General features: G+C 43.0%; 2 protein-coding genes and 1 non-coding gene across 3 annotated transcripts; 1 reads left to right on the forward strand and 2 right to left on the reverse strand.

Moving 5' to 3' along the window:
* Positions 1-324: 324 nt before the first annotated feature.
* ZSCAN4 (zinc finger and SCAN domain containing 4) lies at positions 325-25,785 on the reverse strand. Its single transcript, XM_030848280.3, has 5 exons — positions 25,663-25,785; positions 6,776-7,061; positions 2,478-2,980; positions 2,188-2,353; positions 325-2,095 (listed from the first exon to the last, which is right to left on the reverse strand). The coding sequence occupies exons 3-5, from the start codon at positions 2,871-2,873 to the stop codon at positions 1,368-1,370; spliced, it is 1,290 nt and encodes a 429-aa protein (XP_030704140.1). The 5' UTR covers positions 2,874-2,980; positions 6,776-7,061; positions 25,663-25,785; the 3' UTR covers positions 325-1,367.
* On the forward strand, positions 8,603-8,709 carry LOC115848074 (U6 spliceosomal RNA). The gene has a single exon (XR_004037570.1). It is a non-coding gene; the product is annotated as a U6 spliceosomal RNA (small nuclear RNA).
* On the reverse strand, positions 18,874-27,197 carry LOC138842276 (zinc finger protein 211-like). Its single transcript, XM_030848278.3, has 4 exons — positions 27,066-27,197; positions 26,402-26,440; positions 25,663-25,792; positions 18,874-21,092 (listed from the first exon to the last, which is right to left on the reverse strand). The coding sequence occupies exons 2-4, from the start codon at positions 26,432-26,434 to the stop codon at positions 19,777-19,779; spliced, it is 1,479 nt and encodes a 492-aa protein (XP_030704138.1). The 5' UTR covers positions 26,435-26,440; positions 27,066-27,197; the 3' UTR covers positions 18,874-19,776.
* Between the last annotated feature and the right edge of the window lie 572 nt (positions 27,198-27,769).

Below are 27,769 nucleotides of genomic sequence, written 5' to 3' on the forward strand. Positions count from 1 at the left end.
CAGTTAAGGCCTCTTTCTAAGTTTCCATCTCTGCTCCCCACCTTTTTAGGTGCCTGTGGCTGCACTAGAGATAGAGTGTGGACAGAGGACAGGGCAGCAGGCAGGGAAAGACTCGTTGGACCACTGAGCTTGGAACTCACTGTCTTATTGTAACCGAAAGTGGGGTCCGGCTGCTCGCCACTCAAAAGCCAATAAAGAGGTCAGGTTTGTGGAAAGGAAAGTGCTTTATTTTGGATGCCGGCAACCGGGGGATGGAGAGGGTGGACGCCTGTCCTAAGGCTGACTCCACCCCCACCCCCACCCCCGCGACAATCAGTGGGCAAGAGCTTTTATAGACGGAGGGAGGGGACCACATGCAGAAACAGCACAGTCAGCTCTAACAGTCATCTTGAAATTGGTCATCTGTGCTCTGATCAGCGTCATCTTGATTGTTTTAAGCACAATTAGTCTTCAGGTTCAGGGTCTGTTCTTTCACATTTCTTTGAGGCCAATTCTCAAAATTGTGTCAGCTATGTCATGGCTACAACCTGGTCATCATGCTGTTAACTTCTTCCACCTGGTGGGGGTTTCAGTATCTACAAGACAGCTCACAGGATATGGCTCAGAATATTATCTATAGTCCTTAAGGAGGAACTAAAGATCCTTGATTTTTGCTTAATGACTAAACAATTATTATTTGGTCTCCTTTGACTGTTTTCCTTTGTTTCTGCATTTTCTCACTTCTCTGATTAAACTTATTCTTTTGCTAAAATTTTTCCACAGACAAAAGCAGGCTGAGGACATGGTGTGTGTGGAGGGGCAAGGACCATAGGGTCCTGCTCCGTTTCATTCTCACGTGGGACACACGCCAAAATTTTAAAGAATAAACACCAACATAACACATCCATTCATTTATTCAACAGATATTTATTGGTTATTTGAAATGTACCAGATGTTTTCTACACACCTGAGATACTTTAGTGAACAAAACTGAGAAATTCCCTGCTCTTCATAAACTTATTTTTTTGGGGGGGAGGGGTGAAACAATAAATGGAAAATACAATCAGGAAATTACATTCTTTTTTTTTTAACTGTCTTTTAAAATTTATTTTCTTTCCTTTTTAAATTTTTAATCTTATTTAATTATTATTACTTTTGGCCGTGCTACAAGGCATGTGGGATCTTAGTTCATGGACCAGGGATGGAACTTGTGCCCCCTGCAGTGGAAGTGTGGAGTCTTAACCACTGGACCGCCAGGGAAGTTGCCACATTTTTTCTTTTTTAAATTATTTTTATAAAGTATATTCTATAGAGCAGTACTATGGAAATAAACATACGCACATACATAATTTATATACATCACATTGGGGCCACAGCCAAGGGAGCTTTTAGTGTGGAGGGACACTTTTGAGGGCAATTTTCTGGTGAAACCTAAGGTGGCGGTGGTAGGTGGAGGATTGGCGGAAGCGTCTCTGGCAAAGGGAACATACATAGGGCTTCTCTCCCGTGTGGATTCTCTCGTGAGCCCGAAGGTTGGTTTTGTGGTTGAAGGCCATTTCACACATGCTGCACATGAAAGGCTTCTCTCCTGCATGAATCCTCTGATGCACATGTAGGTCTGATGCCTGGAAGAAGCCTTTGCCACACTCAGCACAAATATATGTCCTCTCATTATTGTGTCTTTTCTGGTGAACTTTTAACCGAGAGGAATACCTAAAGATCTTGGGACACGTCTCACATTTGTATACTTTTGGGGCTCCGTGGAATCTTTCTTGGTGTTCCCCATGTGCAGAATTCCCCTCAGTGCTCTGGTGCGTAGAAACAGGCTCAAGGGTGACCTGGTCTGGCTTGAAGAGAAACTCTGGTTCCACCTCCACAAGGACATCTTGATAGGAGGGTCCTTTCAGGGATCCTTCCTGGGACCTGGAGGGGTCTGGACCTGCTCTTCTGGGGCTGAGTGGATTCTCCAAACAAACACCTCTTTCTTCAGGCCTCAGACTGTTCTCTTCTTGGATAATGAGTAGGAAAGGTATTTGATTGCTTGGACTAGTAATACGGTCATTTACTTGACAAGTTTTCAAAGAAATGTTGCCACCATTTTCTTTACCTTCACATTCTGTAGCGGGGGAAAAAGGGACTCAGTGAAGTTATGCCCAAGAAAGAGTCCACACAGATCATCCCTCTGGTATCTGGGCTTTCCCCACTCACTTTGTCTTGTTTCAAGGGAAGTATCTTGAGGCATCCAGAAAGGTGTCCCCATTTTCTCTCTTGCTGGAGTTCCTGTCGACAACTGTTTTGTGAAGTGAACAATGACTTCTCTTAAGGGTGTATTCTCACTAAAGAGGGCTTCCTGTCCCTGCATGTGGACGTGGACCTGTGAACAAAGCCTGATTACTATCTATAATAACATCTTTCTCTACTTCCAGGCAACTCCAACAGACTACTTATTCCTTACACCCCCTTTCCCCTCACCCTGGGGGTCAGAACCCTCTACTTACTAAGCCAGGTGGCTTCATGCCATCATCGGTCAGACCTTCCATGAATTTCTCCAGGTTTCTGCCGCTTGCATTCCATTTCTCTTGTAAAGTGGACCTGTCACCGCAGCGGCCATTGATCATAAACTGTTCCAGGACCAAACGAGAAATTATTTCATCCTTGCTGTGTTTTTCTGGCTGCAGCCATGAATGAAATAATTTATAGAGTCTTTGCAGCTCCTGCCTTGCACTTGAGTTATTATTGTTTTGAAATAAGCTGAGCTGAGTGCTCTGGAACTCAGAGATCCCCTCTCTCTCCTGGATGGCAGATCCTTGGCTGGGTTTAAGCTCTAGATTATCTGACACAGGATCCTTCCTTGATGGTTCATCTTGAAAGGAGATTCTGAGGTCTAAAGCCATTCTTAACAAGAATTCTCAGAGAACCGCAACTTCAGGGATTCAAGCTCTGCTGACTTGTTTCTTGGGGGATCTCTTTCAACAACTGGTGGATGTTTAAGAACTGCAAGCTAGAAATAGAAGAGATATGTAATAAATTACAACACTGGTATAATTGAAAAAAAACAAACAAAATTCAGGTTCAGTTGAGTTCACGGATGAATTCTACTAGACATTTGGTGAATACACAAATGGAGAAAAGCGTAACCTCATCAGTCATCCCAGAAATGCAAAATAAAACTACAACAACATGCTACAAAATAACTACCAGAATCACTAAAATAAAATAGAGTTAGCATTGGCATGGATTGGAGCCCCTGGCACTCTCAGTCACTGCTAGTGAGTACTCACGTTGGAAATGCTTTGACTAGTATGTGCTAAATCTGTATTTATGCATTCCCTGTGACTCATCAATTTTACTCCTCGGCATGTACTCAACGGAAGAATATACTCGTGTGCATCAAAGGCATATACAATAATGTTTCTATCAACATAATTCATAATATTCCCATGCTGTAAATAATCTAAATGTCCAACATTCAATGGGACAGATTACAATTAATTGATGTAGAGGCATATTTGATAGCAATAAGAAGAAATTCTTCATGCAACAACATAGAATAACCACAAAACAGAATGTCAAATGAAATAATCCAGGCACCAAACAATACATTTTGTTTCTTCTTGTTTATGTTCATTGAAAAGCATATAAATACTATCAATATTATTTAGGATGTTGGTTAAAATTTTGGAAACAATAGTAGATCCTGGGATAGGTACATATGGAGGGCTCCATAGGACGACCACATCCCAGTTTGCCTGGGACTAAAGAGAGAGTTCGTGTGATGCTGTACTTCCAATTTTAGCTGGCGATAGTCTACCTCTTGATCTTGGAGGTAGTTACACATGAGTGTTTCTCTGTAAAAATCCACCAAGCTATATACTTTCACTTTTCCTTTTTTCTGTATGTGCATTACATTTCAATTTTAAAAGTTCAATTTTAAAGAGTAAATAGCGTCTTAAGTTGTAATTGGATATGATTTAACTGAACGAAGGCGATCTAGTACAAAGATGTTCTTTCAGTCATTATAAGAAAACAAAATATGACAAACAATTGACAAGAAAGTGAATGAAATAGGACAGGCTGGAATCCATATACATGATTTCATCTTGTGTTGGAAACTCGTACATCAGACACAAACATCTGCAAAACCACCTCAGCTACACCCCGTGTCAGCCCAATGATACATTCCTCAGGAAATTTTCCTTTTACTTTCACCTCTTTCTTTTCTCCAATTACTCTTCCTTATGAAAAACATTTGTCTCTGCTTCACTGATCTTATCAAAGTTATAATTTTATATTGATCTGTTTCTTTCTTTTTAAAAGTAAATTTATTTATTTATTTTTGGCTGTGTTGTGTCTTTGTTGCTGCACATGGGCTTTCTCTACTTGCGGCGAGCGGGGGCTACTCTCCGTTGCGGTGCGCAGGTTTCTCACTGCGGTGGCTTCTCGTGTTGCGGAGCACGGGCTATGGGTACGCGGGCTTCAGAGCACAAGCTCAGTAGTTATGGTGCACGGGCTTAGTCGCTCCACGGCATGAGGGATCTTCCCGGACCAGGGCTCTAACCCATGTTCCCTGCATTGGCAGGAGGGTTCTTAACCACTGCACCACCAGGGAAGTCCCTATTGAGCTGTTTGTATTGCCTATCCTTTTCTACTGGAGTGTAGGATTCAGAGGAGAAACTGAGTTTGTATTATTCAATATTGATTTGTGACTGCAAATCAATGATCTGGGCAACCACAGGCATACCCCTTGGGATGTCAAACAGATAAAAGATTTAATCCTCTTTCTATATCATTGCTCTATTTTTGTGTGTGTGGTTTTTTTTGTATATAGTCAACATTTCAAAGACTTGTATTATTATTATTATTATTTTTGTCCACACCAAGCAGCTTGCAGGATCCTAGTTCCCCCAACCAGGGATCGAACCTGCACCCTTGGAAGTGAAAGCACGGAGTCTGGAGCACCAGGGAATTCCCAGAGTTTTTTTCTTTTGGCTGCGCCACGCAGCATGTGGGATCTTAGTTCCCCGACCAGGGATGGAACCCGCGCCCCCTGCATTGGAAGTTGGAGCTTTAACCACTGGACTGCCAGGAAAGTCCCTGGATTTGTTGGGTTTTTTTTTTAAAAAGCAAACCTTGTGCCACAAAATCAGAAAATGTGGGTGTTTGTTGGGATATGTGGGCTCCCAAATACCTAATTAATTTCTGTTAACTGATGTCATGTTTTATGTCAACCTCATCTGCTGATCTGATCAAACTAGCCACGCCTCATCTCATCAATGAATGAGGCAAAGATGATTCTAGGCAAAACCCTATAGGAGAAAGTTGAACACATCCTTGCCTTCTCCTAATCCACTTATCACACCTATTTAGTCAAACTTTTTTTTTTTTTGCGGTAAGCGGGCCTCTCACTGTCGTGGCCTCTCTGGTTGCGGAGCACAGGCTCCGGACGCGCAGGCTCAGCGGCCATGGCTCACGGGCCCAGCCGCTCTGCTGCATGTGGGATCTTCCTGGACCGGGGCACGAACCTGTGTCCCCTGCATCGGCAGGGGGACTCTCAACCACTGCGTCACCAGGGAAGCCCTTAGTCAACCTTTTTAAAATGTTAATCTGCTCAGCTCATGCTCCACTTAATTCCCTCCATGGCTCCCTTTGCTCTCAGGGAAAAGCACTAAGTCCTTCGTGGTTCCACCAGGCTTTGCCTGGGCTTGTCCTCACCCTTCCCACCCCACCTTAGGTACTGTGGCTGGTTATCTACATCCGGGTATACTGGTCTCTATTGCTTTTCTTTTTTATGTATAATCCATACCTCCTCCTTCACCTGGGACTCCCCACGAGTTCTCTCTCTCTCTCTCTCTATATATATATATATTATTTTTTGGCCACACCACATAGTATGTGGGAGTTTAGCTCCCCAACAAGGGATCGAATCTGTGCCCCCTGTACTGGAAGTGTGGAGTCTTAACCACTGGATGGCCAGGGAAGTTCCATGGGTTCTCTTTCTGGACTACCCCAGGCACACACAGACCACATGGTCACATTTGCAGACATGCACTCAATTTCACACAAACAAGGCCACGGAGCACTATTATGGCTAGGACCTTGGAATTCGAAATTGCCATATTTTGAATTTTCATCACAAGAAAAAGGAATGTAATGATGAATGCTGACGGATGTTAACTAGACTTACTGTGATCATTTCCCAATACATGGAAATATTGTATCATATGCAGTACATCTGAAATTAATACAATGTTATATGTCAATCATATCTCAATAAAAAACAAAACACAACAAAAACCCCCCAGACTGCCAATGTTCTCAACCTGGAGCCTGGCATTTACAAGCTGTGTGGCCCCAGACACGTTACACATCAGGCCTCCATCCTTGTCATGGGGGCTCTGATCTCTAATGACACCCAGCTCAGAATTTCCATGGGAGCTAAAAGAATTGATACATGTGAAGCACGTGAGCATTCACCGGTAACTGACACACACCCTTTCATTTTCAGCCCCACCATCATCTCAATCGGCCGTGAACCTCCACTGCCACAAGATGCAATAAAAATGAATTACTAGAACATAAAATTAACAAAAAGCAATGCCAGACTAACAGACATTCCTAGGAGAAGTCTACTTCAGTCAGGCCAGATTTTGCACAGCCAGAGCAGCTTTCACAATCGATGATCCCCCATGCCTGAGAGACATCCATATCTTTGTACCTAGGAATTTTCTCCCCACAGCTATGCATAAATATACACGCATACACAATTGCACACACACACACGAAATGGGAAACTTACCTCCTCCAGAAGACTGAACTTCAGACTGGGTAATCTTGAACTGAAGGCTGAGGACTCGCTGTGTGACTCACTTTCTGAACTGGGTTCATCTGACGTGCCTTCCCAAGGCTCCTCCCTTTTATAGGATCAGGGACAATAATGCATTTAAAGACGTGATTGGATAAAATGTAACTGTTGATGGAATCTCTGTTGGAATCTTCATCAGCTGCAGCTCCAGCTTTTCAGTATGGTATTATATAACAGCCCTGGGCCTGGGGCAATAGGCCACAATCAACCACACATATTCCTGCAGTGAAATATAACAACATTCGCACTTAAGTGGGGATATAATGTTTAATCTCACGTCAAATTTTGTCCTATGTGAGTCTTATACAAAGTTAACACTTTCCAATTTTCCAACACTTGTGGATTGCAAGTGCAGAAAAAAGGCTAAGATTCTCTCCTGGGAATTTCCTGACGGTCCAGTGGTTAGGACTCTGCACTTTCACTGCTGAGGACACAGGGAACTAAGATTCCTCAAGCCCTGTGGCACAATGCGGGGGTGGGGGTGGGGGGATTCTCTCCTCCTGTGCATCGGGTCTGGTGAGTCAGAGGGTGCCCCAGTACCCCAAAGGAGGGGTTCCTAATCCAACAAAGAAATTGTAGAGGCTGAAACTAAGGTCATTTAGTGGGAAGGAAAAGAGCAGTTCTTATTTTATATAAAGGAAGCACATGATGTTTGATGGACTTTTGGGGACTGAGTTAGAGGAAGGGGTTAAAATGGGGAGAGGCTTCTGGTTTGAAAATGTGGTGGGAGGGGTGGGGTCTTACACTTACTAGGGGGAAAGCAGGAGGAAGAGATTTTAGGAAAACTCAGCACTTCTGTTTCCTGACTTCTTGTGGAGTGAGTGACCACCTGGAAGATCAGAGAAGAGATAGGGAAGCAGATGGAATGTTTTTTGGAGAGAAGGGACTTTTGCAGCAGTCCTAACATTATCTGCTTTCAAGTTATATCCAGAATCAAATCACGTTTTACCCTGCACTGCCCAGGCCCCATCATCCTTCCCTTGGATTAATGAGGTCAGCTCCTAACTGGCTTCCCCTCCTCCCAGTAGTCTTCCTTCCTTTCTTTTCTTTTTTTCTTTTTTTTTTTTTTGGCTGAGCCACAAAGCTTGCAGGATCTTAGTTCCTGACCAGGGATTGAAGCCGGGGCCATGGCATTGAAAGCACGGAGTCCTAACCACTGGACTGCCAGGGAATTCCCACACAAGTCTTTCTATTCCCAAAGCAGCCATCATAGGGACCCTGTTATAACCGAGGCTGGACACGTGCCTCCTCTGTGGAAGCTCCCCAGTGGCTTCGAGTTACTTACAGCAGGGCTCAGACTGCCGCTGGTAAAAAAACTTTGCCGCTCCCCGTGGCCTCACAGTTTCACAAAGTTCAATAAAGCCAAATTATCAGGGACTTCTTAGTGGTGCAGTGGTTAAGAATTCGCCTGACAGTGCAGGGGACACGGGTTCAAACCCTGGTCCAGCAAGATCCCACATGCCGTGGAGCAACTAAGCCTGTATGCCACAACTACCGAGCCTGCGCCCTAGAGCCCATGAGCCACAACTACTGAGCTCACGCACCACAACTACTGAAGCCCGCATGCCTAGAGCCCATGCTTCGCAACAAGAGGAGCCACCACCATGAGAAGACTGCTCACTGCAACGAAGAGCAGCCCCCACTCGATGCAACTAAAGAAAGCCTGTGTGCAGTAACGAAGACCCAACGCAGTCAAAAATAAATAAATACATACATAAATGAATAAATAAATTTATTAAAAAGAAAAAGAAAAGCGGTTTCATACTCGCTTCGGCAGCACATGTAATAAAATCGGAACGATACAGAGAAGATTAGCATGGCCCCTGAACAAGGATGACACACAAATTAGGGAAGTGTTCCATATTTTGTGCACTTCTCTACCATCCTGAAACCCATTGCCAATTCACACACACACACACACACACACACACACACACACACACACACAGAAAAGCGGTTTCAGTTACCACCTACATGGCCTCAGTTCAGTCATTACGAGCTGTACCAGCTTCAGACTGTGGTGCTGGAACAGACCGTGATATCTGGCAAGAGGGGTCTGAGGAGAGGTCAGGCAGATCAGCTGCCCCTGGGCTGTCAGGCCATCCCCTCTCATCCCGCAGACTTTTGGGATGACAGCTCAGGAGACGCCTCCACCCTGGCTAAGTTAAGATGAAAACAGATGATCCTGGTTGCCTAGTGTGGTGAAAACTGGGCTCCCTTCCCTGGCCCATCTCCTCATTTCATACTCTTGCATCTGCCAGGGCATCTGACCTAACCTTGGCCATTCCTCCATACACACACAGAGCAACTCATACATCCAGGAAAAAGTAACTAGATACGGAAGAAGAATCGCAACCTCACAAAAATCATAGTAAGCAACATATGTTATATAGTATAAAGAATTGGAAGTACAAAGAAATTAAAATAAGAGGATAAAATAATCCAGGACATGAGGAAAGAAAAAAGCCACAGGAGCAAGAAGATATGCTTCAAAAAATTGGGAAAATGTTGGTTATGGAAAACATTGATAAAGAAAGGACTGAGTAGAATACATAGGAGGATGGGGATATTTAAAGAATGAATCAGTGAGTCCGATGATCAGATTGAAGATGACATCTAAATGGCCAAGGGTAGGAGAATGAAATAGAAAGCATAAAAGAACAAAAGTTGTGATCAACCTGTGGGAAGGGATTTTCTCTGCTTTATGCCTCTGAAACAGTGGCTAACACCTATTGCTATTAAATACTAGTTGTGGGATACATAAAGAAAATGGAACTAGAAACACCAAGATCTGGATCCAAGTTGTCTCCAAAAGAGGGGGAAAATATGTGATGCCCGGGCAGGAGACATGGGGTGGTGGTGGGGGAGGATGGGGTTCAGCGGTCTAAAGTCAGGTGCAGACATGAGATCCTTTTTTTTTTTCTCCTAAATTATCCTTTTTTACTTTTTTAAAAACATCTTTAGGCTTCCCTGGTGGCGAAGTGGTTGAGAGTCTGCCTGCCGATGCAGGGGACACGGGTTCGTGCCCCGGTCCGGGAGGATCCCACATGCCGCGGAGCTGCTGTGCCCGTGAGCCATGGCCACTGAGCCTGCGCGTCCGGAGCCTGTTGCTCCGCAACGGGAGAGGCCACAACAGTGAGAGGCCCGCGTACCGCAAAAAAAAAAAACAAAAAAAACCCCCCAAAAAACCCAAAACTTTATTGGAGTATAATTGCTTTACAATGTTATGTTAGTTTCTGCTATATAACAAAGTGAATCAGCTATATGTATACAAATATCCCCATATCCCCTCCGTCTTGCGTCTCCCTCCCACCCTCCCTATCCCACCCCTCTAGGTCGTCACAAAGCACCGAGCTGATCTCCCTGTGCTATGCAGCTGTTTCCCACTAGCTGTCTATTTTACATTTGGTAGTGTATATATGTCAGTGCTACTCTCTCACTTTGTCCCAGCTTACCTTTCCCCCTCCCCATGTCCTCAAGTTCATCTCTATGTCTGCGTCTTTATTCCCAGACACGAGATCCTTGAGTTGCTGGGCTCTGAAGGGCATGGTTGGAAGTGGCCAAAGTTTAGGGATGAGGCAGGACGACCCATGTGGGTGAGTCAGGGGACGAGAAGACAGAGGCACAGGTGACCGCTGTTGGGGGCACCATGAAGATGTTACCTGAGGGCATATGTATAGAGGCTGGCAGGAGTGGTAAAGAGGCCAGAATGCAAGAAGGCAAGGGTCCTGGGAATTCCCTGGAGGTCCAGTGGTTAGGACTCTGCGCTCTCACTTCTGAGGGCGTGGATTCGATCCCTGGTCGGGGAACTAATATCACACACACACACACGCACACACACGCACACAAAAATCCAAAAAAAAAAAAAAAGGCAAGATTCCTAATCAGGAAATGGCGCAGCTCATTTAACTTGAGGGGGTGTGGCAGGGTCTCTCCCATCTCCCAGTGGCCCTTAATCTTGAGCCATTTAGAATAGCTCAGAGACAGTTACCGACTTGGGTTCTTGGAATTTTGCCTTTTTTGTTTTTGGCTGCGTTGGTATTCATTGCTGCGTGTGGACTTTTAGTTGCGGTGCGTGGGCTTATTGTGGTGGCTTCTCTTGCTGTGGAGCATGGGCTCTAGGCACGTAGGCTTCAATAGTTGTGGCTTGTGGGCTCTAGAGCACAGGCTCAGTAGTTGTGACGGACTTAGTTGCTCCACCGCATGTAGGATCTTCCCGGACCAGGATTGGAACCAATGTCCCCTGCATTGGCAGGTGGATTCTTAGCCACTGCGCCATCAGGGAAATCCCTCTTGGACTTCTTTAATCAATAGAAATTGGTTAAGAGGCCAGGGACTTCCCTGATGGTCCAGTGGTTAAGACTCTGAGCTCCCAATGCAGGTGGCCCGGGTTCGACCCCTTGTCAGGGAACTAGATCCCACATGCATACTGCAACTAAGAGTTCACATGCTGCAATAAGACCATGGGAAACCAAATAAATAAGTAAATAATTTAAAAAATAAAAAGAAATTGATAAGAGGACAGATGAGAAATTTAGGCAAGGCTTTATTGGGACTTGTGCTGCATCAGGAGGGAGCAAAAACAAGTAATAGATGCACTTGCTGTCTCCTCACGAAGAGGCAAGCTGGTCTCTTAAATGGGGGGAAGAACAGGAGTGGATTAGTGGGTCTGCCTGCCCCCTTGGTGGTGTTCTGTGCAGGTATCATGCATAGTACACTGCTTTTGCTCCTGGCAGGCAGTCACCTCAAAGGTGGCAGTTGGGTTTTGGCCTTTTCATATCTTATTGTTTATAATTTGCCCCAAATTCTCATGCATATATTTTTAGTCCCTTAGAGTTTCTTTGTATTCTGCTGTTCAAGAAGACGTTTGTCCAGGGGCAACTACTGCAGTAAAGGGTCTCATGTCTCAGGTCCCAGCCTGTCTCAAGGTGAGGAGCCAATCTTTCATTATTTCACCTGCGGTGGCCTATCAGAACTGGGCAGCTGAGGGCCAGATCCCAGTCTTTCTTTTGTTTTCCTGTTGGATGTTAACGTCCAATCTCAGTAGAAAGGCTTTTGGTCTCTCTAAGGCTGTTGTTGATATAGGTTATGCACACATCCATACTTACTATAACGCTTTGAAATTGATGGGGGGTTTTCCCCCTGTATCAGTAGTTTATTCCTTAATATTGATGGGGAGTATTCCATTTATAAATATAACAATTTCTTAACCATTCATCTGTGGATGGATGTTTGTTTTTGTTATCTAGTTGTTGGGTTTGAAGAATAAAGTTCCTGGAAAGTGCCAATACGTACAAATAGTTCAGTGGACACAGGTTTCCATTTCTCTTATAGTTATACTTAGGAAGAAGTGGATGATTAACTTCATTAACTGCCAGATTTATTTTTACTATTTTGCATTCCTACCAGCAATGTGTGAGAGTTCCACTTTTCTTCACATCTTCAACACCTAGATATTTTCAGTCTTTTAATGTTACCATTAAAATGAGTGTGCAGTGGGACCTCACTGTGGTTTTCATTCATATTTCCTTAAATAATAATACTGAATATTTTCATGTGCTTACTTATGATTCATATATCATATTTAGTGAAATGTGTTCAGATGTTTTGCCTATTCTTTTAGTAGTGTTGTTTACCTTATTACATGTTCTGTATACCTGCCTTTTGTCAGATATAGGTTTTTAAAATATTTTTTCTTAGGCCATAGATAGATTTTTTCCATTTCCTTATCAGTACCTTTTGAACTGTAAGAAATTTAAATTTTATTAAAGTCTAGTTTATCATATTTTTCTTTTATGGTTTGTGTTTTTTTCCTGTGTAAGAAATCTTGGCCTAAAGCAAGAACAAAGAACATTCTTCCTGTTATATTTAAGATGGTATATATTTCTATCTCTTATATTAAGGTTTATGGCCCATTTTGAGTTCACTTGTGAATATTTTGAGGGAAGGGTTGAGGTTCTTTACTTTTATGTGTGAGGATATCACAGTTTTTCAGAATAATTTGTTGAAAATATTATCCTTTCATTTTTAATTTGGCAACTTTGTTGAAAATAAATTAATTATATGCATGTGGCTCTATTTCTGGACTCTTCCATTGCTCCATTGTCTATCCTTTCACCAATACCACATGGTCTCATTACTATAGCTTCATAGTGTTTTTTTTTTTTTTTTCATAGTAAGTTTTGAAATCAGGTCTTTAAAGTCCAAATTTGTTCTATTTAAGAAAATAGAAAGTGCTTTGACTATTATAAGCCTTTTGCATTTCCATATATATTTTGTTATTTTTTTAAAGAGAACATATTATTGTCTTCATAATAAAAAAGATGAAGCTTGGAACTAGATTGCTTGGCCTTGTATATTCTTTTCTCAATTCACATGTGAAGCAAGGAGTGTGGGCTAGTAGCTAAGTGCTTGGACTCTAGAGACACACTGTTTTTCTAATTCGTCTGAGCTGTGCCATTTACCAACTGGCTGACCTTGGTCATGTCCATTCTCCTCAGTACTCAGGATTCACATCTGTAAATGTGGGAAAATGGGACATTGAACTGTACAGCTACGCAGTGCAATGAAGACCCCAACCAGGTGTGAAAGTGAAGAAAAATTCCCTGCAAAGAGAAAAGCATGTATTAACACCCCAAGGTTAGTGAGAGCTTGGCTTGTTGGTATAGAGAGTGAAAGACTGCAGGGCTGGAGCGGGAGACTGGTAGGTAGTGAGATGAGCGGGGTAAGGGCTGCTGCATGTATTTTGGAGTCTATGATGAGAAATTTGGGTTGTATTCTTACTACTCTGGGAAGTTGTGGGGATTTAGCAAGACAAGACACATGATCTGTTGTTTTGTTTTTTTCAATGTCTTATTCCGAAATAACTGTATATTCACAGGAAGTTGCAGATATAGTACAGAGTATCTTTCACTTAGTTTCCTCTGTGGTAGCAACTTATGTAATCTTAATATCAAAACAAGGAATTTGACATTGGTTAAATCCTCGTATCTTTTTCACAGTTCACCGTTTTTACGTGTGTGTGTGTATGTGTGTAGTTCTATGCAGTTTTTTTGTTTTGTTTTTTTTTGTTTGTTTGTTTGTTTTGCGCTACGCGGGCCTCCCGCTGTTGTGGCCTCTCCCGTTGCAGAGCAGAGGCTGCGGATGCGCCAACTCAGTGGCCATGGCTCATGGGTCCAGCCGCTCCGCGGCATGTGGGATCTTCCTGGACCAGGGCACGAACCCGCGTCCCCTGCATCGGCAGGTGGACTCTCAACCACTGCACCACCAGGGAAGCCCCTATGCAGTTTTATCATATGTAGAATCATGTAGGCACAACCACAATCAAGATACAGAATTTTTTTGGCAGGTGGCCGAAAGGTTATATGTGGCCCCCAAATGCAGATACTACAAGTCACATAAAGAGAGGGAAGTCTGATATGGAGGAGGATATGCCTGCAGAAGTGAGAAGTATTTAGGGAAATAAAACCAATAGACCTTGAGGGCTAAAATCTTGAAAACAGCATTTGACATGAGCAACCAAGAATTAATATATTGCCAACAGGAATTTTGGTCAGGACCTTATAGTGACCATCCTGAATGGCTGGAGTATTTTTTTTTTTTAATTAAAAAACCACTGGACCGCCAGGGAAGTCCCTAGAATTGGTATTTTAAAGGGAAGGCCAGGGAAAGTTGCCCTTTAACTACATAAGCAAGAGTAGCCCTTAGGCACACTGGATGAAGATAAGAAATCCAGTGGGGTGGCATGAAGCTGAAATGTGTGGGGCAGTAGCCCATCTGTTCTCTGTAAGCACAACAATGAATGTATGCCTTGCACAATTGTCTAGCAAATCCCCTCACGAGGGGATGTCATCAATGTAGCGCCATACTTGGGTGTGTGGGGACAGCTGGATCCAATTAATTTCTTGTGAGTTGAGGTTGTATGTGATGGCTGAACCGTTGTGGTATCCCATGGGCAACTAAGTAAAGGTGTATAGTACTGAGTTCCTATGTAGGCAAAGGAGAGGCTGTTAAAATAGGCACTGGCTAGAATACATGTAAGAGCAAAGTATTGGCCTGTGAAGATTGAATGGCACATTCATTTGAATTATGTGAGGTATGGGGCCTCAATGGATGGGATCAATGTAGCTGTAATCCACCATGAGATGCCATTCCTCCTAGGACAATTAACATCTATGGTGGTGTCTCAGATCTAAACAAAATTAGTTACTTCTCACTTTAAGTTAATGAACCTGATCTGTATGTCAAAGATATTCTTTTGATATGTCTTCAACATGATTTCTGGTCATTTTATTTTCTCATTTAATGTGTTATTTTTGTCTATTAATTCCTTTTTTTATTTCGTGTTTAAATTTACTTGGAAAAGTTCGTGTAAATACACGAGGATAAATTTAACACATACACTTTCCTCCCCACCTGTATATGTATGAAACGAATCAATTATGGTTAGGATCCTTTCCGTAACATTTGGATTTGCTTACATACAGTAGCATCTGTTCTCACTCTCCCGATATGACCTCCTGACTGATTCATTCCCATAGTGCTCTTTTAGCCCCTGCCAGATGCCTGTATACAGCTGCACGATTGTAGCTCGTGAGATATGCCCTTCAAGATCCTGCCCCAGAACTGTGGACAATAGGCAACAATTTTCTTCCCAAAACATTAGTGCTAATTATATTTATTATTACAGTATGCACCAAATATGGACAATTGGTATGTGACAAAGACAAAAAGATAGACAGAGAGAAAGAGTCTTCAACAAATCCTAGTTTATATGCACTGGATAACTTTAGAAATTAGGACCTAAAATCTGCTCCTCTGTTAAATATGGGTGATAATATTGAGAATGTCTAGAGCTAATAGCACTTTAAATTATAACTGTGCTTCCTCTGATTGTTCTAAAATGTACTGAAATTCCCCAATCACTTTACAGAACCCCAATTATTATGAATTATGTTGGATTACTTATGGCTTTTCTGTCAACAAGAACAAAGACACAAAATACTAGAGGATTCATACTGAAAACAGTATGGTTTTGACTCCAAAATAAAATGCTGGAAAACTGCGTCTCAACTTTTAATTTATACCTTTTTTTTTTTTTGGCCATACTGAGTAGCATGCGGGATCTTAGTTCACAGACCAGGGATAGAACCCACACCCCCTGAAGTGGAATTGTGGAGCCCTAACCATTGGACCACCAGAGAATTCCCTAATATGCATTCCTTCTGATCCTTTGTGAGAAAAACATTTTCAAAGTTTGGGGTTTTTTTCCCTCAAGAACTGCCTGTACTTGAAATATCTTGCCTGCTCTACTTTTGTTTCTTGCATAATTGAAGTAGTGAATTGAATAATTTAACTGAATAAGTGCCATTATTATATCAATAGACTGTCTTTTGTTTCCAATGAAAATTTTGGTTTCAGGGTGTAAGAATGTATCAAAACATCAAAATGTACACCTTAAATACATGCAGTTTATATGTTCCGTCAATTATACATTCATGAAACAAATATTCAAAACCTGTCACTTCCTAATAATTTTATTATGTTTTATTATCATCTGTGTCCTACAGGTTATTGTAGCTACAGGAATAGTATGGCGGAGTTAGAATGATGGACCTCTGACAACTTTTCCCAACTCCATGTTCAGTGACATCATGTTGACAGTTTGAAATTGGCCATGGTGGGAGTATTTATATCAGGGAAATTGGAAAACACTACAAACCAGGACTTAACTGTATTATTAAAGCCTAGACTTAAGAATATAGGAACAATGCAGATTAAAATTGTACGTATATGGTGTATGTGGTAATTACATTGTACAGAATGCACAAAAATTGAGGAACAAAAATGAGCGTATTACTTGTTAATGAAAAGGGAAATAGTCACAACATAAAAAAGTAAAATAAGCATAAGATATAAACAGATATTTTACCAAGAAGGTAAACAGATGGCAAATAAACACATAAAAAAATGCTCAACACCATGAATCCTTAGGGAGATGTAACTAAAACTACTGCTTCCTTACTAAAAGTGTAAATTCAAAAGACTGACCATACCAAGAATTGGCAAGAATGTGGAAGCATTTTACATAAACCTGGTGGGTATACAAAAGCAAACCATAATTTTAGGTCACCATTTGGCAGTTTTGTAAGTTAAACACTCACCTATTTTATGACTCAGGCATTATACTTTGAGTTACTAACACAAGACAAGTGAAAATGCGTACATACATAGAATTACACACAAATGTTCTAGCACCTTTACTCACAATAGCCAAAACTGGAAGTAACCCAAATTCTCTTAACCAGACAAATGAATAAACAAATGGTATAAGTATAGAAAAGATACTACTCAGCAATAAAAAGAATGAACTACTATGGATCATTGAAGAATCTGAAAATAATTATGAACCATGAACGAAACCAGAAAAAAAAAAAGTAAACATTTTATGAATAAAACCATATAAAATTCTAGAAAATACAAAATAATCTATTATAAATAAAGGTAAATAAATGATGGCTTGGGGGCCTGGGGAGAAGAGCTTGAGTTAAACTGGGGGTGAGAGACATGTTCATTATTGTGATTATGATGAGGTTTCATGGGTTTATATGTATGTAAAATTTAAATTGTATACTTCAAATAGATACAGTATATTGCATGTTGACTATACCTGAATAAAAATTTACAAAATGGTTCAAAAGAAAAATATAGATATCCCACTCTTTTCAGAAAATCAGGCCTGGCAATCCTATATTGCCTCTCTTTCTAATGACCTTGGAGGAGCAGCCTTGCCTTAGTGGTAGAAAATACTGATGAGTAATAGATTCCTTCCCACCTGAGTTAACAGGAATGTTGGCTGGTCACAGAGCCACACTGTGGACTAAGGCAGCAGTCCCCAACCATTTTGGCACCAGGGACAGGTTTTGTGGAAGACAATTTTTCAGCAGACAGGGGAGGGGATTTGGGCAGTGAGGTGGGGTGTGTGATTGTTCAGGAGGTAACGTGAGCAATGGGGAACAGCAGATGAAGCTTCACTCACTCGCCCACCACTCAGCTCCTGCTGTGCAGCCCGCTTCCTAGTAGGCCAAGGATCGGTGCCGGTCCGAGGCCAGTGGGTTGGGGACCCTGGACCAAGGGATCTCCTTTCGCTCTATGCTTGTTTCTTTGTGTAGCAATGGCCTTTAGCTGAACATCCAAGAGAGGCTATAGGAATCCAGAAAACCAATAGCTTATTTTCTTTCACAATGACCTCAGCTAAAAAAGATACACTTGCCTGGAGGTTCTGAGAATTTCTGGGCATCTGTGCCCACTGATATTGCACAGTCACAGTCAATTTGTTGATGCAATTTTAGAAGGGGCACACTCCATCTACTCCACTGAACTCTCCTCCGCTCCAGGGTTTCTTTACCAAGATGGTTCCCCCTGGCCCTAGTCTCACAGTGACATTATCTAGTGAACTCTGGGGATCATGGCATGTGGTTCTTTTGCAGGATAACTGCTGAGCATTATGTGATATTTACTGTGAATAAGAAAAACAATTTGTGTTGTTATCAGAAGCACTGGAGGCTGTCATAACTTCCTGGCTCCTCAGGGTGTTTTCTGAGCCCACAAAAAAACCCTGATACCCAGTCCACAAATTAGGACTCTGAAATCCTGCAGTCTTTCCTAGGAGACCCTGGGTAACAATGTACATTAGGCCAAAACCAGAAAGAGAGCTATATTCTTTCTTTATTTTTTTTGCAGTACGCGGGCCTCTCACCGCTGCAGCCTCTCCCGTTGCAGAGCACAGGATCTAGATGCGCAGGCTCAGCGACCAAGGCTCACAGGCCCAGCCGCTCCACGGCATGTGGGATCCCCCCGGACCGGGGCACGAACCCACGTCCCCTGCATTGGCAAGCGAACTCCCAACCACTGCATCACCAGGGAAGCCCGAGAGCTATATTCTTAATCATACTGACATGTGAGGCACACAAAGCATGGGACCTCCATGAGAGCTGTGCAGTCCTTAATGCTGGTAGAGCCCAGTTGTTTTCAGATCACCTCACACAGTGAATAGAACCCCAAGACCAAAGGTGGCTTAAACATTAATGCCTTTATTATTAAAAAATGCAGAGCAATAGGAGGCATGCAGTTCCCAGCTTTGTGACTCGGAGGCTGGGAAAATCCAAGAGAAGTGTCACCAGAAACTAACGTGTCCCTGAATATGCAGTGCTCCCTGACAAGTCACCAATAGAACTCAGACAGGGTCCACTGGGCCCAGACTAGGTCGGGTCCAGGCCCTACTTTGGAAATGAGAAGGGAATGAGGACCCCATAAGAGCTAAGACTACTCATTGCTTCCCCCGCAAATGGGGATGGGACAGAGGTCAGCTTCCCTGAGTATGTTGGGAGGTAACTTTTGCACACTGTGGACCTCCCAGGTGATAGAGATGAAATGAATTCTCCCATAGATGGCACTGACATAAAGCTGGCAAGGGTCCTGGGCAGGTAAGAAATTATAACACAGTTCCTTAAAGATTATCACATACCTGGGACTTTAGGGAAATCTTCCCACTGCAGACTTTCAGATATATGGGCTTTAATTCAGGCAGATGGCTCCCTCCCAACTTCTCTCCTCCAGTGTAATTATACTAGAACTGTACATCCCAGCATATCTACGGCTTTTCACTAGTCTGAAGGCTCTGGTATTGAATGAGATCAGATTAGCAGCTAACAGATTACCTGCATTCACTGCACTCGTAAAACACCTTCCACTGTGAACTCTCTAATGTTGAATGAGGCTGGAACTTTGGCTAAAGGATTTTCCAGTCTCCACACTCACAAGGCCTTTCTCCAGTGTGAATTCTCAGATAAATGGCAGTTGGGGCATGTTCAACAGCCATTTATGGCATGTTCAACGAAGTTAGATTTGCAGCTAAAAGATTTTCCACATTCTTTTCACTGATGAGGTCGTTCTCCAGTGTGAACTCTCTGGTGGTAAATGAGACTAAACTTTCGGCTAAAAGATTTCCCACATTCATGGCATTCATAAGGCCTTTCTCCAGTATGAATTCTCTGATGTTGAATGAGGATGGATCTTTGACTAAAGGATTTTCCACACTCTCCACAATCATAAGGCCTTTCTCCAGTGTGAACTCTCAGGTGGTTAATGAGGTTAGATTTGCAGCTAAAGGATTTTCCACATTCCTGACACTCATAAGGCTTTTCTCCAGTGTGAACTCTCAGGTGGATAATGAGGTTAGATTTGCAGCTAAATGATTTTCCACACTCCTGACACTCATAAGGCCTTTCTCCTGTGTGGACTTTCCGATGTGAACTGAGGCTGGAGCTTTGCTTAAAGGATTTCCCACACTTACTGCACTCATAAGGTCTTTCTCCAGTATGAAGTCTCCTGTGGTGAATGAGAGTGGAGCTTCGGCTAAAGGATTTTCCACATTCATCACACTGATGAAGCCGTTCTCCAGGGTGACCTCTCTGATGTTGAATGAGGTTGGATCTTTGACTAAAAGATTTTCCATATTCTCTGTATTCATAAAGTTTTTCTCCAGTGTGAGCTTTCTTATGGCTATTGAGGCTGTAGCTTTGGGTAAAGGACTTCCCACATTCATGGCATTTATAAGGCCTTTCTCCAGTGTGAACTTTCTGGTGCTCAATGAGGTTCCATCTTCGGGTACAGGCTTTTCCACATTTGCTGCAATTATAAAGCCCTTCTCTAGTGTGGACTCCTTGGTCCTCAACAAGTGTGTCTATGCAGCTAAAGGTTTTCCTGCCTTCTCCCCAGTTGTGATGCATTTTTCCACTGTGAAAGACAGCCTCACACTCATTATTGTTGTTTGGGTTCTCTTCAGTGTGAGTGACTGGTTGATGGAAAAATCTCGTGCTGGCTAAGAAGTCTTTCCCTATCTCCCTACAGGAAAAGGATTTCCCTGACACATAGGTTGTGTGGCTCTTTATAAACAAGGCTCTGTCCACAGAACTTCTGATGTGTATCTCTCCAATGTGCTGCCCTTGATACTGTTGAAGGTTGGCAGAGAAATAGAATCGATTCCCACAAGTGTATGGTTTCTGCCCAAGATGTGTTCCCTGGTGATCAGGCAAGTGCAAAGTATCTCCCAAGATTGGGCCACACATCTCAAAGGGCTGGGCCTTCTGGGGAGATGAACCTGCCTTGAGAGTCCTGATCTGTGACACTCCATCTACAGAAATGCTCTGTTGAGAAGGTGCTTCCTTATCTTCTACTCCATGCCAACAGCCTGAAAGTAAAGAAGTGATGATGAAGTACATGTTAACCTTATTGAGAGGGGGCAAAATCATCACAAATGTAAATTGACACATCAAAGAATCAGTCCATGAAACTGTTTTCAGGAAAAGTTAGTTGGGGTCAGCTTGAGGAAACAACTGCTGTGCCCTACTGGGTCCCTAAGGTCACAGGATGGTGCAGGCCTCACTAGGCATAGGACAAGAGTAAAGGGTGTGGCCCAGGAGAAAGGCCTGTTCTACAGCTTATTCTTCTGTCAACAGCTTTTCTTTTTTTGGCCGTGCCATGCGGCATGCAGGATGTTAGTTCCCCAACCAGGGATCGAACCCGTGACCACTACAGTGGAAGCGTGGAGTCTTAGCCACTGCACTGCCAGGGAAGTCCTGTCAATGGCTTTTAGCAGGATTATATCTGCTGATGACATGTGATGCTGTTCAGAAGTCTTGTTCAGGCCCAAAAATATCTGACTGAAAAAAGGTAACAGGTGTTTAAGGATTATTAGACACGTGCACTCTTTAGGACACTACAAAATGGTAAAGCACTGAGGAGGGAAGAGTGTGAGGAATCAGTGAGGTAAACAGTCCAGAGAGGTGGGGAATAGTCTCAGCTGGAGTCAGAATACAAATGACTAGTATTAGACATGACAAGTCAGCAAAGTGTTAAGAATGGAGAAGGAAAGTTGGAGGTGAAGTGTGGCCACTGGTGATGACATCACCAAAACAAAATTAAAACAGGACAGGTTCTTGATATGATTGATATGAACCAAGCCCTGAAGTCATGTCCTCCCCCAACTGCCATTTATCGGGATCAGGCCCCATCTGGGCCCATCTTGTGGAGAATGGGATCATATCCATCCTGGGAAGCACAGAGGACTCTTCCTCTAACCCCAGCTGAGCTACTGCATGAGAGATGGATGATACAAATCCTAAGGGAAGGACAGGAGAAGTCAGTAGCCAATACTGTCCCAGACAACTCAGACAAAACAGATCACAAGAAAGATATTTCAAATATTACAAGAAGTACCCATGGGCACAGCTAAAGGGAAGGTGGCAGAGTAGTAAAACCAGGTATTTTCCCACCTGGACAGAAACTACAATGGTAGAATCAATCTGATGTAAATACTTTGCAATGCAAAATTGCTTTAATTTAGGTCAACTGCAGCTGTTACTATTATCCTGATATAAAAAAAAAAACAGGCAAAGACACTAAAAGAAACCTACAGGGCAATATATTTGATGATTATTTGTGCAAAATTAATCAACAAAATACTAGCAAACTGTATTCAGCAGCATAGTAAAAAGATTATACACCATAAACACCTGGGATTTATTTCTAGAATGCCAGGATGTTTCAACATACAAAATTAATCAGGGTAATATGTCATTTTAACAGTAAGAAAAAAACTTATTATCACCTCAATCAATGTACAAAAACCATCTGACAAAATTTATCACCCTTTTATGACGAAAATACTCAACAAATTATATATAGAAGGAAACTAGCTTAACATAATGGAAGCAAAAAAATTGAAACCCACAGCAAACATTAAACTCAATGGTAAAAGACTGAAAACGATTCCTCCAAGGTCACTAACAAGAAAAGAATGCCAGCTTTCACCACTACCATTCAACACAGTATTAGAAATTCTAGACAGAGCAATTAGGCAAGAAAGACAAATAGGCATCCAAAAGAGAAAGGAAGAAGTAAAACTCACTACAGCTCATGACATCTTGAAGATTCCACCATAAAACTGTTAGAATAATTGAAGTTTGCAAAGGAAGAAGATATAAATACAAAATGAAAAAAATCAGTTATATTTCGATACATTAACAATGAACAATCTGAACGGGGAACTAAGAAAACAATTCCACATATAAAAGTACCTGTCAAGGGACTTCCCTGGTGGTGCAGTGGTTAAGAATTCACCTCCCAATGCAGGGGACGTGGGTTGAATCCCTGGTCAGGGAACTAGATCCCATGTGCATGCTGCAACTAAGAGTTCGCATGCCACATCTAAGGAGCCCACCAGCCGCAACTAAGATTTGGCACAACCAAAAAAAAAAAAAAAAAAGTACGTGTCAAAAGTATAAAATAATTAGAAATAAACTTAACCAAGGAAGTAAGATTTGTACAGTAAAAAGTACAAAACATAGCTAAAAAAGATTACAGACAATAAATGGAAAGATTTCTATACTCATAGGCTGGAAGACTTAACACTGTGAAGATGTCAATACTCTCCAAGCCATCTACATATTCAATGCAATTCCTATCAAAATTCCCATGATGTTTTCTGCAGTAATAGAAAAATTCATCCTAAAATTCATATGGAATCTCAAGGGACACCAAATTGCCAAAACAATATTGAAAAAGAACAACAAAGGTGGAAGAGTCACAATTCTAAATTTCAAATATTACTGAAAACCTACAGTAATCAAAACAGTGTGATACTGGAATCAAGGCAGACATATAGACCAATGGGATAGAATAAAGAGCTCAGAAATAAACTCTCACATATGCAGTCAAATGATTTTCAACAAGGAGGCCAAGAACATTCAATGGGGAAGGACAGACATTTTAACACATGATGCTGGGAAAACTGAATATACACATGCATAAGAAGGAGGTTGGATGGATACCGAGTACATAAATTAACTAAAAATGCATCAAAGATCTTAAGAGCTACAACTATAAAACTCTTTAAGAAAACATAGTGGAAAAGCTTCATGACACCACATTTGGCAATGATTCCTTGGATACGACAAATTCACAAGGAATGAAAGAAATACAAACTGGATTTCATCAAAATGAAAACCTTTAGTACATCAAAGGATAGTATGAACATAATAAATGGCAACTCATAGAATAGGAGAAAATATCTGCAAATCACCTGTCAGATGAAGGGTTAACATTCAGAATATATAGAGAATTCCTAAAACTCAAGAACAAAAAATCCAAGCAACTTGATTCAAAAATTGGCAAAAGACTTGAACAGACATTTCTCCAAAGAAGATATACAAATGGGCAATAAGTGCATGAAAAGATGCTCAACATCACTAGGCTGTCAGGGAAATGCAAATCAAAATACAATGAGATACCACTTCACATTACTTAGGATGGTTATTACTCAAAAAAAAACAGAAAAGAAGTGTAGGCAAGCATGGGAGAAATTGGAACCTTTGTGAAGCTGCTATGGAAAACAGTATGGTGAGTCTTCAAAAAATTTAAAAAAGAATTATCATAAAATGCAGCAATTCTGATTCTGGGTATATACTCAAAAAGAACTGAAGCAGGGACACTAAAAGATATCTGCACACCCATGTTCATAACATCATAATTCACAAGAGCCAAAGGCAAAATCACCCAACTGTCTACCGATAGAATAATGGGTAAACAAAACGTGGTATATACAATGTTATTCAGTCATAAAAAGGAAGCAAACATACTACAACATAGATGAACCTTTAAGATACTATGCTAAGTAAAGTAGGCCAGACATCAAAGGAGAACTACTGTCTGATTCCACACACATGGGATACTCATAATAGGAAAATTCATATTTACAGAAAGTAGAATGGTGGTTATCAGTAGATGAGGGAAGTTACTGATTAAGGGGAACAGAGTTTGTCTGAAGATGAAAAAGTTCTGTGGATGCATGACTGATGGTTGCACAATGAGAGTGTACTAAATGCCACTTAGAAATGTAAATATTTTGTTTTGTATATTTTGCCACAACTAAAATAAAGTAAAGAGACTTCCCTGGTGGTCCAGTGGTAAAGAATCCACCTTACAATGCAGGGGACATGGGTTGGATCCCAGGTTGGGGAACTAAGATCCCACATGCTGCGGGGCAACTAAGCCCGTGCATCTCAACTACAGAGCCCACACGCTCTGGAGTCCACCCGCCACAACTGCAGAGCCCACGTGCTCTGGAGCCCGGTTGCCACAACTAGAGAGAGAAAATCTGCAAGCCACAACTAGAGAGAAGCCCACGTGCCACAACGAAGAGCCTGTGCACTGCAACGAAGATCCCACATGACACAACAAAGACCAGGTGTAGCCAAAAGAAAATACAAGATAAATAAATAAATTAATTAAATATTTAAAAAAAGAGAAAGAAATATAAACCTTTAAAAAATAAAGTAAAACGAACTTAAGGAAAGGACCTCTCAAGATCATCTGTGTAAGCAGTGACTATATAAGTGACTACACTTCCAGGCACAGTCAGGAACAAATAAATGTGAGGTACAGGAAGGGAGCAATACTAGGGTGCCATGGAACTAGACAGTCACCCAGCGAGAGAGAGGGCATGACAGGTGGGATCCATTAGGCTGACCTAAAGAACAGCGATACCTAATCCTTCCCTGTGAAGCTTCGGGGCAGGAGGTGCTGGAGTGATAAGGATGAGAAGTAGACATGCACTCAGCTCAACCCTTGAACCACAGCACATACCCAGGCAACTGGGAAAGGAAGCAGTACCCATGGTTTAGATGGAGACATACTTGACCCTGGAGAAAAGAGGAAGGCCAAGCCTTGCCCAGGGCATAGGGGCAGGTGTAAGAGCTTACCCAATGAAGATGTAAGTGCAAAATTCTCCAGCATCACATCGTGGTACAGGCATCTCTGAGCCTCATCAAGGAGAGCCCATTCCTCCCAGGAGAAATACAGGGCCACATCCTCAAAGGTCACACTTCCCTGCTAGGACAGAGACAGATGAAATCATCAACAGCCTCACTCCTGAAGACCCACAATCTATCTCCTCACACATCTACCCCATGTCCATCCTCCTCCTAAGATCTCAGAGGAGATCCCAGATCCTGGTACCATTGGTGTCTGCTGTCTTCTCATATTCCCAGCACTGTGTTCACTCTGCTGTCCACTCTGCAACCACATGGGGCCTGTTAAGACCTAGATGCGTACACCTCCCTCATCTGATCCAGACTTCCCACTGCCTGCAGAACAGATGCCTAACCTCACAGGCAGTCATTCCAAGTCTGACTCTTACTCCCCACACCCAGTTTGTTCTCACCAGAAAGGAAGGAGACCTGCAATTCCCTAAACCAGCTTAGCCTCACCTCCAAGCACTTCCCGTTTTAGTGATAAGCTTCTACATCTCTTTCCATTGGTGGCCTGAAATGGGAACCCCTCCATCAAACCCCTGGACTCAACTCAGGACCCTGAGCTAATATTCTCTAAGGTCCACACACACAAAGATTGGGAAAATGGCATGTGACAAGTCTCATGACACCACAAATTTGGAGAAAATAGGGGTTGGGACCAGTGAGGGAGGACGAAACCGCCACTTACCTGATTAGGTTCCAAAAGCACTTCCGCAGCCATGGAAACCTGTGGGAAGAGGCAGGTCTTAGAGGGATGTGAGCATGGCATCCTACCAGGGGCTCAGGCCTTCCCTGCACCCCTGGGAGTCACCAGAGCCAGGTAATCTCGGACCGACCATCTAACCTCTGTATTGACTCTCAGCAGTTTTGTGTCCTTGGGGAAAAAACCCCAAACACCCTCTGCCGCAATGTCCTCAGCAGCCCTACAATTTGTGCTTCCACTGAACAGACTCTGGGGATTTTTTCAAACTTAACTTAGATCATGTCCCTTTTACGCAAAAATTTCCATGGCTCCAAGAGCCCTAAGAAGGAAGGTACAACTCCTCAGCCTGTCACTGCAGGTGCGACTCTACCCACACTTTGTGCCCTGCAGAAGCAACACGGACCCCAGTTTTCCCCAATCCTCCCGGCTCAATCCGACCTCCCAGCCTTTGCACCTGCCGGTGCCTCCACCTGTGACCCTCTGCCACGCGCCATCACACCGTCTGTCAGAAACAGGGCCCCACACACGGCCACCTCACCGTCCTGGACACCGGGGCCTGGGCTGCGGGCACGAGAGCAGGCGCCCCGCACTCGGGGCTTTAGTGTCTGGTGGGGCGAGGGCGGTGAGGACCCGCAGAACGAGCGTTTACCTGAGGCGGGTTCCTCGGCGCCGCCGCCGCCACCTGAGCCACAAGCCGGGGCAGAGAGGCGACAGCCGAGCGTCCCGAACGGACCGGGCACCAACGTCTCCAGACCGGCCCCGCAAGCGGCGATGTGCCCGACTATAGAACCGCCTCTAGTCACTGGGGACAAAGCCTCTTCCCGCGCCTCCTCTGTCTGTCTCCCCAATACAGACTCTGCGCTCTGACCCCAAGGACTGCCAAAATGACCGCCACAAAATACAGGAAGTCTCGCCTTCGCCCAGTGCGCCCTCCCGGAAATGCCGAAAGTCTGGATGTTCATTGGGTGTTCTTCGCTGCCGCTCAGCGCATAGCTTTCTGGGTAATGGAGTTCCCGCCGGCACACAGGCCCGCAGGAGCGGCGCCTTTGCTGGAATCTCCCAGGGAAAGGGTCAAGCAATGCCACGGGGCTGCTCAGAGCTGAAGGCCTTGTTCTTCTAGGTCGGAGAGAAGCTTCGCTTCCTTTCAAAGGGGCGAAGGCCAATTTCTGGGGAGCCCGAAGTGCATTTAGAAATCCTTCAATGCTATTGATCTCTGAAGTGTTTAGAAATTCGGATTCCATGCGAACATTGTCTGGTAGACGTGAACATTGTCTGGTAGATGCAAGTGATTATACATTATCCTATTGTCCTGTAAATGCACGCAGACTGAGGCATTAAAGTCATTTTTGTGAG

The sequence above is a fragment of the Globicephala melas genome, chromosome 19, assembly GCF_963455315.2.
Source record: "Globicephala melas chromosome 19, mGloMel1.2, whole genome shotgun sequence".
In the NCBI taxonomy this organism is placed as follows: Eukaryota; Metazoa; Chordata; class Mammalia; order Artiodactyla; family Delphinidae; genus Globicephala; species Globicephala melas.